The 12,691-nt window shown below is 35.5% G+C and overlaps 1 protein-coding gene across 36 annotated transcripts in view; it reads right to left on the bottom strand.

Moving 5' to 3' along the window:
* The window catches only part of EXOC6 (exocyst complex component 6), a 254,843-nt gene that overhangs the window by 142,210 nt on the left and 99,942 nt on the right, over positions 1 to 12,691 (bottom strand). For all 36 annotated transcript variants that reach the window (XM_054659792.2, XM_054659800.2, XM_063782004.1 and 33 more), the window contains one exon: positions 6,006 to 6,210. In XM_054659792.2, the coding sequence (XP_054515767.2) occupies positions 6,006 to 6,210 (205 nt within the window). The remainder of the gene's footprint in view (positions 1 to 6,005; positions 6,211 to 12,691) is intronic.

The raw sequence follows: 12,691 nt of genomic DNA, 5'->3' as shown, positions 1-12,691 counted from the left end.
TTAATGTCTGTAGGTATAGAATTTGTAGTGATGTCTCCTTTCTTATTCATGATTTTTGCCTTCTCATTTCCTTTTTTTTAAAAAAAAAAAACAGGGTCTCACTCTGTCATCCAGGCTGGAGTACAGTGGCACCATCACAGCTCACTGCAGCTTCAACCTCCCCAGGCTGCGGTGATCCTCCTACCTCAGCCTCCAGAGTAGCTGGGACTACAGGCATGCACCACCACACCCAGCTAATGTTTCTTTGTTTTTTTGGTTTTTTTGTTTTTGTATTTTTTTGTAAAATGGGGTTTTGCCATGTTGCCCAGGCTGGTCCCAAACTCCTGGCTCAAGCAATCCACCTGCCCCAGCCTCCCAGAGTGCTAGGATTACAGGCGTGACCCACCGCACCCAGCTTCTCTTCCTTTTTAAACAGTCTTAAAATTATGTAGAACCATGTATTTCCTCAGTTGGCATATTGTGTGTTGGCAAGGGGGACTGGCCAACACTCTTTGGCCATACTCCCAACTTCCTGAATTAGCCATTAACCTCACAGAAGGAACTATAACATCAAGTTGCAAGCTTATTTTACTTCCCACTGAAAATGCCCACAGTTTGTGAAGACTAAGAATGCAGAAGCTGTCATCCCACAATTGATCATTGACAAAAAACAACATTTACACAGAATAAAAAGTTGAGAACCCTCATACTTTTAGGCATTTTAGTAATACTTCCCTATCAGAACTTCATTACCAGAAATAGAAAAAAATATAAACTTAATTCCAGGATTTTAATTTCCTTACACACTGCGAGACATTCTCTCTGTTTTGATGGGTCAGATTGTTGCTATTTTGTTCTGTTAGCACATAGGTCGTGCACTGGCTATTTTAGGCGAGTTCTCTCTAAGGCACATGTAACTGCCAATCAGCCTTCTCTACACTTAGGTTATCAGACCATGCAAGTTGCAGTAATCTGGCTCCTCTCTTACCTAGACTTTGATCCTGGCTGCCCCCTAGAGGCTGGTACTGGAGAAAATTATTATCACTCCTGTGTATTCCCTTTCCCTCTGTGCCCAAACTAATTTTGTCAGTGATTTTCTGTCCTGGGAGTATAAAATCATTTATTTAGAGTATTGTTTCCAAATTATGTTATGCACAAAACTAACAATTCACACAGTAAAAACAGATGTTCCTTGAAAAAAGGGTTCTAAGCTCAAATGAGTTATATAAATATTACATATTGTATCCTCCTCCTAGGAGATTTACAATTCATAAGTAAAGAAATCCACTTAACTTTATTTAACCCAGGTTTCCAAAATTTATTTGACTATTTAGTCCTTTTGTTCTCCCTAGAGCAGTGGTCCCCAGGCTTTTTTTGCAGGTGGATGGTTTCAGATGAAACTGTTCCACCTCAGATGATCAGGCATTAGATTCTCATAAGGAGTGCGCAACCTAGATGCCCCGCATGCACAGTTCACAATAGGGTTTGCGCTCCTATGAGAATCGAATGCCGCTGATCTGACAGGAGGCGGAGCTCAGGCAGTAATCCTCTTTAGCAAGCCACTCACCTCCTGCTGTGTGGCCTGGTTCCTAAAGGCCACAGACAGGTACCAGTCCACGGCCTGGGGGCTAGGAACCCCTGCCCTAGAGAGCAATATTAAAATGTGTGCCAGAGAACATTATATGGAAAATGTTAACTTACCCAATATAAATTTTAGATATTTATTGCTAATTAAACATCAGACTAAGAGTGGATTCATCTCTCATATTAGAATTTAAAAAATTCTCCCTAGACAATCTAAAACTCAGCTCTAAACTAATTTTCAAAAATAACTTTTTTTGTGCCACTCATGTTAGGCATAATAGCTAGATCCCAGGAAGGCAAAAATAAGCAGGGCAAAATCCTCCACTTAAAAAATTCAGTCTAGTTAAGAACATAAAAAAAGCAATTGTAGTGTGAAAAGTACAATGGTATACACACTGAGGATGAAGTGACCATCTCTCACTGGCAGTAGTGTAATGGGTGATGGCAGAAGATTTCACAGACAAGGTGATGTTCAAGCCCGCTTTTGGGAGGAAAAAGCAGGAATTCATCCGACTGAGAAATGTGAAAGAATGGACATTCTTGGTGAACACCTAGTATATTCCAAAATCTGTAAGACAGCAGATACTGCTAGAGCATAGAAGGGAGACAAGTATCAAGATGAGACTGAGGAACTTGGACTTAAGTAAAAGGTAACAGGGTATTACTTAAGATGAAGTGGTGTGGTCTTATTTGCATTTTAGGACAGTAACCAAAAGGAGAAGAGAATACAGGTAAGGAAAACAAATGATTCTATATAACAGTTCAGCTATGTAGAGGGGGAAACAGAATCTACAGGTATTTAGAAGCAGAATTGATAGTCACTAAGTAGGACTTAGTAACAAATAACATTAACAGTATGAATACTCCTGAAAAGTTTAAAATACTCCCCAGTTTCTGGAATTGTGGAAACAGGAGACACTACTATCTTGTAGGGAGACCCCCTGAAACTATTGCTATGGAATAAAAGATGAAATGCTCCTGATTATTGTAAATACAAAACTGCATGCAGGATTGTGTAAAGACAATGCCAGGTTGGACTGCCAGAATGAGCCAAAAGCGCGTGATGTGCTTCCCCCTGCAGAGAGCCTATGAATGGACGTGCAGTCAGGGAGGTTTCACATCACCAAGATTCCTATCCCAGAAAAGCAGATGTTCATAGCTCTGGGAATGGAATGCGACCCTTGTGAAGAGCCTATAAACGGATGCATGAGGGGGGTGCCTGTCCATATGGATAAGATAGGGCTATAAACGCCCTCATCTTGCCATGGCTCTTCTAGGCCCCTTTATGGTTAAGGCATACTCCCTTCTGAGAATTTCTGGTCTGACTGGTTGTCTAGCTTCACGTCCTGTTTCTATAGATTGTTTGTAACCAGCTTTTGCTGCAACTGTTACTGCTGATTAATATCTGGCTAATCATAGGTTATGGAAAGACTGTGTTTCTGTTTTAAGGCTCTGTTAGAAATTACTGATGCACACACTATATTGTAAATTTTTATCTCTGTATACTGTACTTCTACCTATAGATGTTATGTTAAAGAATTACTTCATCCCCATGTGACCATCTCACCTCATAATCAAATGACCCTAAATCCCTCACTAACCTACCCCGCCCTCACTAAACTTAATAATAAATGCTGGTATATCCAGTGCATTGGAGGCACTGTGGGACCAGAAGGCAGTGACCCCCCTGGACCCAGCTTTCACTATCTTGTGTGTGTCTATTATTTCTCGACCTGCTGATCCGCCTGGGAACAAAGAGAGAGCCCCGTTGCATTGCGGGCTGCTGGCCAGATCCTGCAATACTATCTGAGATAGCAAATATAAGAAAAATAGATTTAGGAAAAAAAGAATGGGTTTAGTTTTAGAAATGCTGGGTTTGGGGTAGCTTTAAGATATTTAAATGAATACATAACAAGTCCATCCATCCGTAAAAGGGATACGAGATCACGGAATTAAGCACAGGATACAGAGTGCACCCAAAGGCGGGGGCTGCTTTACAAGGTATAAGCTTTACACTCATGCCACCTAGAAGATTCCAGAACTAAACTGTGACTCTGCCAAACTGAGCACAGCTGATGAGAGACTTCAGGAGGCTTCTTATACATACACAAACACATACAAACACACACACACACACACACACACACACAGAGAGAGAGAGAGAGAGAGAAAAACCCACAAGAAATTGAAAGGTAGCATGAAGGGATACCAAGACAGAAAAAATACAACTTTTCTTATCAAATCTTGAGAAGTCTAACTCTCACTAGAAGGAAAACTCTCTAACTTCTCAACTCTGTGGAAGTTATTTCCAAAAGAAGAAATTGTAAAGAAAAACATCCCCACAGAGAGATGCTAAAAAAAGGTTTCTGTATGAAATGTCTGTTTAAATTGCAATGATAGGGAGCTTGATAACTTTTATGAGGAAAAATGATAGTGGACCAAGAGAGTCTATTCTCTCCCAGAAATAAATTTTTGTAAATCTTAAATCCTAGGGCCCATGATGTGATGGACTCCCTAAGTGGAAAGAATCCAAAACTGGTCTATGAAAAACAAGTCAAAGAAGATAAGTTTAATATTGACACTTGTGATTAAAATGTATAATGGAATATGAACTTTAAACTACTGTTTGCATTCTCATACTGAAAAAATTTACCAAGTGGTTGTGTTTTTAACTCCCATGGCATGCACAGATTTCCTTGGCCAGAGGTAGGAGAAATAGTATTGAAAACACTGTAATATTGAAGGGAAGAATACAATGGTGAGGAGCTCTACAATGGGGAAGACCCTCACTGACCAGAGACAATCAATAAGAAAGACTTAGGAGTTTCCAAAGTAGTTTGTAATACTTGGGGGAAAAAAAATCAAGCATTAGAAATCATGTAAGAATGTGCAATGCAAAGACAAAAAGAAGAAATGGTGTTGAGCATTGTTTTATTTCTATGACACTGTTTCATTTCTATGACTTTGCAAGCATAGCTCTTAGAAAATTTAATTTTTTTAACTTTTTATTATTAAAAATTTCAAAATAAACAGATTAATATCATGAACTCCCATCATTTATCTTCCACTAATATTTTTACATTCTTGTTCCATCTATACCTTTATCCACTCACTCCATATATACCCCAAATTATTATTATTATTATTTTGAGACAGAGTCTCCCTCTGTCACCCAGGCTGGAGTGCAGTGGCGCGATCTTGGCTCGCTGCAAGCTCCGCTTCCAGGGTTCACGCCATTCTCCTGCCTCAGCCTCCCGAGTAGCTGGGACTACAGATGCCCGCCACCATGCCCGGCTAATTTTTTGTATTTTTAGTAGAGACGGGGTTTCACCGTGTTAGCCAGGATGGTCTTGGTCTCCTGACCTCGTGATCTGCCCGCCTTGCCTCCCAAAGTGCTGGGATTACAGGTGTGAGCCACCCCACCCAGCCCCAAATTATTCTGTACAGTTTTCTAGTTTATTATTTTTTTATAGTTTTTTTTAAGTAAGATGTATATACATTGAAATATATAGCTAAGATCTGTACAAGTTTGACAAATACATTTTTATCATGGTATAAAACATTTCCATCTCCCCAGAAAGTCCCCTTGTGTCCTTTCCTAGGCAATTTCCCCACCCAGAGGTAACCACTGTTCTGATTTTTTTCATCTTAGTCTACCTGCTTTCGAATGACGTAAAAATGGAATCACACAGTTTGTGCCTTTTTGTATTCAATTTCTGTGGCTCAACACATCTGTGAGATTCATACATGTTGTTGCATTATCAGTAATTCATTCCTTTTTATTGCTAGGTAGTATTCCATTGTATGAATATACCACAATTTGTGTATCCATTCTCCTTCTGAAAGCCATTTGGGTTGTTTCCAGTTTGGGGCTAACTGTGAACAAAGATGCTATGACTATCGTGAGCCCATGTTTTTTGTTTCTCACTGATAAACACCTAGGAGTGGAACTGCTGACTCAAAAGGTAGATATATTGACTTCATAACTGCTGAGGCTTTTCCCATTGTTTGTCCGTTTATTATTGAACTGTAGTAGTTTTTAATTCACACTTAATACTTTTAATTTGTTTTAAATAGAGAACAGTTTAGAATCTTAGCATAAAAAGGCTCCCACTTGCCTCTGGGGCTGCCACTGTTTAGCTAATTCTATACCAGATTTGGCTGGTGGTAAAGGATAACATAACACCACATATATGGAGAAGAATGCTGAGAGTTCGGGCAGTAACTAAAGAATTCATGTTAAACTGATTTTACTTAAAAAAGGAATAAATGTGAAGCCAAAGAAAACACTGATAGAATCCTTTCTAAACAATAACCAGAAAAGTTAAGAAAAAGGTAAAACAAAAATAAGCATTTTATGTAAGTTAAAGAAGTAAACCTTGGATATTTTCCAGATCCTGTATTACTAAATAATATTAAATCAAAATTATTTTTAATCTCACCTGTTTCATTGCTGTTTCACCTATTTTGTCAGAATGTTTTCGAATACTTTCCAAAAAGTCTTTGAGATCAGACATGGAGATTTCTTTAATATCCTCACGGAGTTTGGGAAGATTTTCTATCATGAGCTGACAAAACCGGTATTGACTAACCCAGGGGAAGTACACATTCTCTAATTGTTCCATAGTTTTTAGGGCAGAATAGTACCTGTGAGAAGTTAAAAAAAAAAAACTCTATAAAAAGTTCTTATCACAATATTTTTACAAGTAAATCTAAATAATCAGTTTTACACTGATTATTCATCAAAAAGGACCTAGTCATAGTTAAAATAAGTAAAATTAATATTTACATCTATTTGTCAAGGACAAACTATAAACCACATAAACAAGCCACAGGCTCAAAGTTGATGGCATACATTAATGTAAAACTTCTTTATTTCACTTCATCTGAATCTATAACATCAAAAGCATTATGATAGTATCTTAATACCATAAATGAATATGTATAATTGTTTCAAACTTGTGAATTATAACATCTAGTGATTTGTTATATGATTTTGTATTCTGTCTCCCATCATAATATCCATCCACACAGTATCACCACACAAAAATTACAAAACATGAATATAATTCTAATTAAAATAAAGTTTATTTAACTTTTTAAAAAATGTCATACTACTATTTAAGGCAATTAGAAATACTGTTAAGTATCACACACACACACAAAAAAAAACAGGTAAAAATCCACACTGGGTAGAGTGCTTTTTCAATTCAACAAATATTTACTGAATGTAATATTTCCTCTTTTGGGCTTTGGGGGCTACTGTTTCACAGTGTGACATGCTGGGTATGCAGCAATTAGTAAAGTGTAGCCTTTGCCCTAGATAAATTGACATATATTTTCATATACATAATTTAGTTCTCTTTAGACTTCTATGAGGTACACTTCTATGGCAGATATTACAAGTAGCATTCTATAGATGAGAAAACTAAAATACACAAAAAGAGTATATAATTTAGCCAAGAAACCATATTAATTCATAGCTGGACTGAGACCTTAGCAAACTGTCGGTTTCCTACAATAATACTCAGCACCAAAAATCTATTTGAGAGTTAGGTAGAGGAACTTTAAAAATTAATTACATAGTATTCCGTATCTTTCTATTGAATTGGATGACATTAAAAGCAGGAAAAGGCATTAACTAATGTACAAAAAAGGCAAAACAAAGTAAGTTGATAGAAACTATGAGACATAAGTGAAAACAAAAGCAAGTTGAAAAGACCCACCAGGTGTGGTGGCTCACACCTGTAATCCCAGCACTTTGGGAGGCTAAGGTGGGCGGGTCACCTGAGATCAAGAATTCGAGACCAGCCTGGCCAATGTGGTGAAACCCTGTCTCTTCTAAAAATATAAAAATTAGTCGGGCGTGGTAGTGCACACCTGTAATCCCAGCTACTCAGGAGGCTGAGGCACAAGGATCATTTGAATCTGGGAGGTGGCAGTTGCAGTGAGATCGTGCAACTGCATTCCAGCGTGGGTGACAGAGTAAGAAACTTTCTCAAAAAAAAAAAAAAAAAAGACGTTATATTCAAAAGCTGTTTTAAAATACCAATTAGTTTTCTGGCATATACTCTCAAAGATAGAGTATATTCTGCAAATTGTCACAAAATATTACAACTAATTTAAAAATTAGACCATCTAAATTTTATCTTGGTAAACATCAGAATGCTTATAATGTAAACAAAATGTACATTTGGTCAGAAACTAAAATATTTAGGTGGTGGTATGGGTAGGAGAGATGTCATTACAATAATTTTGATAATACCTGAGATATTAAAGGCTTAGATGAAGTGAAATAATGAATTATGTATTTTCAGTGTAACCCATAACATTTTAAATGCAACAGATCAATTAACAGTCAAACCACACTATATGATCCTTGACTAATTTCCTGATTTGATATGAACTAGGTATATTTCAAAAGTATTCTCTCTACAGCAGGTATGGTTTCTGAAAATTCATGCTAATGTCTACAATGTATTTGAAATCCTAAGTGATGCAGAATAAATGAAAAGTATTACCAGTAGCTTTTGCAACATACCACAGACACAGTCAACTTACTTCATAGCACAACTGTGCCTCCCTTCATGCCGCTCATCTCTCACCTCCCATCTTGGTGCTCCCATGAGACATCATCAGAGGCAAGAGAGGTCATAAGACTTACCTAGCACCCATATACACACAACCCAGAAATGTAGAGAGTTAAGGTCAGGGGGTTGAACTCTTAACCAATAAGAAGAGCAAGTCAGAGATAAGTTCTCCTTTCCTCTTCCTGGAGGGAAGGTTATGATTTGCAATAACATATACAACCTCCCTAAAGGTATTTAAATAACTCAATAACTCACCCTCATATTTGCTCTCTCAACTTTCCTTTCTCATTTCCCTTTCCCTAAAACTAGGATTCGGAGAACTTCCCTAGGATTATACTCCCTAAAAAAGTAGTAAAATACATGATTTTTACCTCAGACTCTGCTTTCTGGGAAAATTCAGGTGAAGATATATAGAAAGTTTATCATCTTAGGCAGAGAGCAGAAGTCAGAGACCAGACCCTGGATCCTTTCTAAAATTTAGCCACAAATCTCCTACGTTTTATCTGTTTCTAAATGCAAGCAAAAACAGCACCACAATAGATTACCATTTCTCCTTTAGATACACATAATGCTGTTTTTACAAAATTGTAACAGTAATCCATAACCACTAGAAAAATACAAAACCTATAAGGGGAATATAAAAAGCACCTATGATCTGATGCTATCATGTTGTAATTAACTCATCAGCATTTGGCCACATTTCCATCCAGTCATATATCTACACTTCCAGTTCTGTAAGCTCATACTCTATTCAACAATATATAATGGAATTTACCTTATAAATTATTTTCAAACAAATTATTATCCTATATGTAAAGTCTTTTATTATAAGGTAATGATGTCCTTATAGTTGGAATGTTAAGTCTCTGATTTTTAAAAATAAACAAAGTAGAGCAAATTTCCCTATATGTTAAACCTCTGACAAGGTGTCTGTTTTTATAAATACAAGACACTTTTAAAAATATACATGTCATCACTAAATGGAGAACATGTGAGTACTCTAATGATTCTCTGGCCTACAAAGTACAAATTATGCCACTGTTCTTACTTCATTTGCCTTCCCTTGGGTATTTCCATTTCACCAGAGTTTGTCCTACCATAGAATTGGTTACTTCAGTCTCTTCTATTCTTTTTAAATATAACTTCCTGCATACAAAAAAATTTACAAGATACATGAAAAAGTACGAAATTTTTATTAAATTCTAAGTGGAAAAAATAAGACACAACTATATGATGTCTGAATCACTTCCAATGTACAGACATAAAGAGATAAAAAATAAAGGGATAGAGAAAGATATACCATATTGACACTAATCGAAAGAAAGGTAGATCAGCTATATTAATTTCAGATTAAACAGATTTCAGAGCAAGGAAAATTATTAGGGATAACGAACATTACATAATGATAAAATGGTCAATTCTCCAAGAAGACACAGCAATCCTTACTGTGTATGTAACTAACAACAGAGCATCAAAATATGTGAAGCAAAAACTAACAGAACTGTAAAGGAAAATAAATAAATACACTATTACAAGTGCAGACCTCAGCAAGCCTCTAACAATAATTGACAGGTTCAGCAGGCAGAAATTCAATAAAGACATAGTTGAACTAAACAGTACCATCAATCAACCGGATCTAATTGGCATTGATAGAATACTTCATCCAACAACTACAAAATACACATTTTTCTCAAGCTCACATGGAACATCAAGACAGATCACATTCTGGGCCACAAAACATGCCTTAAAAAATTTAAAGGAACAGAAATTATACAAAGCTAATATCATACTTAATGGTGAGAAACAAGATGTTTTTCCCCCATGAGATTAAGAACAAGGTAAAGAAGCTCCCTCTCACCATTCCCAGTCAACATCATACTACATGGAAGCAGTAGCTAATGAAATAAGACAAGAAAAAAAGGTATTAAGACTGGGAAAAAAGAAACAGAAGTCTTTGCAGGTAGCATGAAATGTATCTATATAAAAACCTTCAACAAAAAATTTTCTGGAACTAATACCAACTCTGATAGAAGTAATTAAAGAAAATCTATATAAATGGAAAGATATTCCATATTAATGAATACGAAGACTCAATATCACCAACTGATGATATCAGTTCTCCCCAACTTGATCTACAGATTCAATGCAATCCCAATCAAAACCCCAACAACTTACTTTGTGAATATCAACAATGTGATTCTGAAGTTCATATAGACAGGCAAAAGACCCAGAATAGCCACACAATATTGAAGAACAAAGTTGAAGGATAGATTGACACTACCCAACTTCAAGACTTAATACTGTATAAAGTTATAATATTAAAGACTGTATGGTAAAGGTGAAAAGATTAACAAGTAGGTTAAAATGAAACAGAAAGCACAGAAATACACAAATACAGTTAACTGAGGAAATTCAATGGAAAAAGAGTAGTTCTTTAAATAAATGCTGCTGGAACAACAAGACATTCACATGCAAAAAAAGTGAATAAATAAATGTAAACAGTGACCTTCACTTTTTATAAAAATTAATTCAAAATAGATCATAGACCTAAATGTAAAACACGAAACTCTAAGACTCTAGAAGATAACACAAAGGAAAATTTAGATGACCTTGGGTTTGGCAATTAGTTTTTAGAAACACCAAAGCACAATCCATGAGGGAAAGAAAAAAAGGTAAACTGGATTTTTCCAATTTAACGTCATTAAAACTAAAACTTCCTACTCTTTAAAAACACTGTTAAGAAAATGAAAAAACAAGCCACAGACTGGGAGAAAATATGTTCGAAACACAAATTGAATCAAGGACTTGAATCCAAAATATAAAAAGCACACTTAAAACTCAACAATCCAAAAATAAGCCACCAAATTAAAAAGTGATCAAAAGACTTGGACACCTCGCTAAAGAAGACATACATGTGAGAAGATGCTCAACATCATGTGTCATTAGTGAATTACAAATTAAAATAACAATGAGATATCATTACACACCTATTAGAATAGGCAAAATCTGAAAAAATGACAACACTAAATCCTGTGAAGGATGTGGAGCAACAGAAACTCTCATTCATTCTGGAGGGAGTGCAAAATAGTACAGCCACTTCTGAAGACAGTTTGGCAGATTCTTACAAAACTAAACATAGTCTTACCATATGATCCAGCAATCACATCCCCAGGTATTTACCCAAATTAATTGAAAATTTACATCCATAAAACCTGCACACAAATGTTTATGGCAGCTTTATTCACAATTGCCAAAACTTGGAAGCAACAAGATGTCCTTCAAAGGTGAATGGATAAACTATGGTTCATCCATACAGTGTAGTATTATTCAGTGATAAAAAAGAAATAAGTTATCAAGTCACAAAAGGACATAGAGGAACCTTAAATGCATATTGCCAAGCGAAATAAGCCAGTCTGAACATGTTATATATATACTGTATTATTTCAACTATCTGACATTCTGGAAAAGATAAAACTATAGAAACAGTACAAAGTTCAGTAATTGGTACAGGTTCACAGCAGGGAAGGATGGGGAAAGATAGGGAGCACAGGAAAGTTTTCAGGCAGTGAAACTATTCTGTATGATACTGTAATGGATACATGATATATGTCTGCCAAAATCCACAGAACTGTACAACACAGAGTGAACTCTACTGTAAAACTATGGACTCTGGTAAATACTTATGTGTCAATATTGGTTCATCAGTTAAAGTAAATGTACCATATTAATGCAAGACATTAATAACAGCAAAACTGCTTGGAAAGAAGAGGAAAAGTATATGGGAACTCTGTACTTTGTGTTTAATATTTCTGTAAACCTAAAACTGCTCTAAAAAATAAAATCTATTAAATAAAAAAAATAAGCAAAAGATGTGAACAGACACTTCACAAAAGAAAACATACAAACAGCCAAATACCAAATAAAATAAAAGGCACTTATGATACTTAAAGATCTCTAGATAAGCCAATTCTAAAGGTTTTCTTGCCACTGAAATTCAACATTCCCAAACCTTTATCATCTAGATGCCCTGGATTGTGTCTAATCTAAATCCTTTCTTTCTACAGTCTAAACCCATGATTTTTCTACCTCTGATTTCACTGATGGTAAAAAAAAAAAAACAAAAAAAAAAAACAAAAAACCTGTTTATTCTGATCTATAAACAATCAGTCATCAGGAAAATGCAAATTGAAACAATGAGATACTATTTTATACTTACCAAAATGGCTCAACTAGAACAACTAATTAAACACCATATGTTTGCAAGGATGTGGAGCAAATGAAATTCTTATATTAATACATTGCTAATGGAAGCGTAAATGGTACTACTAAAATAATTATTTTTTAAATTATATTTTTAAAGTCTATTTTTCAAATCATATTTTAAATAGAAAAGTATTTAACGGTTTCTTAAAAAGTGTAGCATTCATTTATGCTATCACTGAGCAATTCTACTCCTATATATTTACTAAATGGAAATATAAACATATCCCTACAAAAAAGACTTGTACCTTAATTTCATGGCAGTCTTATTCATAATA

This window comes from Pan troglodytes, chromosome 8 (assembly GCF_028858775.2).
Source record: "Pan troglodytes isolate AG18354 chromosome 8, NHGRI_mPanTro3-v2.0_pri, whole genome shotgun sequence".
Lineage (NCBI taxonomy): Eukaryota > Metazoa > Chordata > Mammalia > Primates > Hominidae > Pan > Pan troglodytes.
The sequence above is the reverse complement of the archived record's forward strand: the minus strand, read 5'-3'. Positions and strand labels throughout refer to the sequence as shown.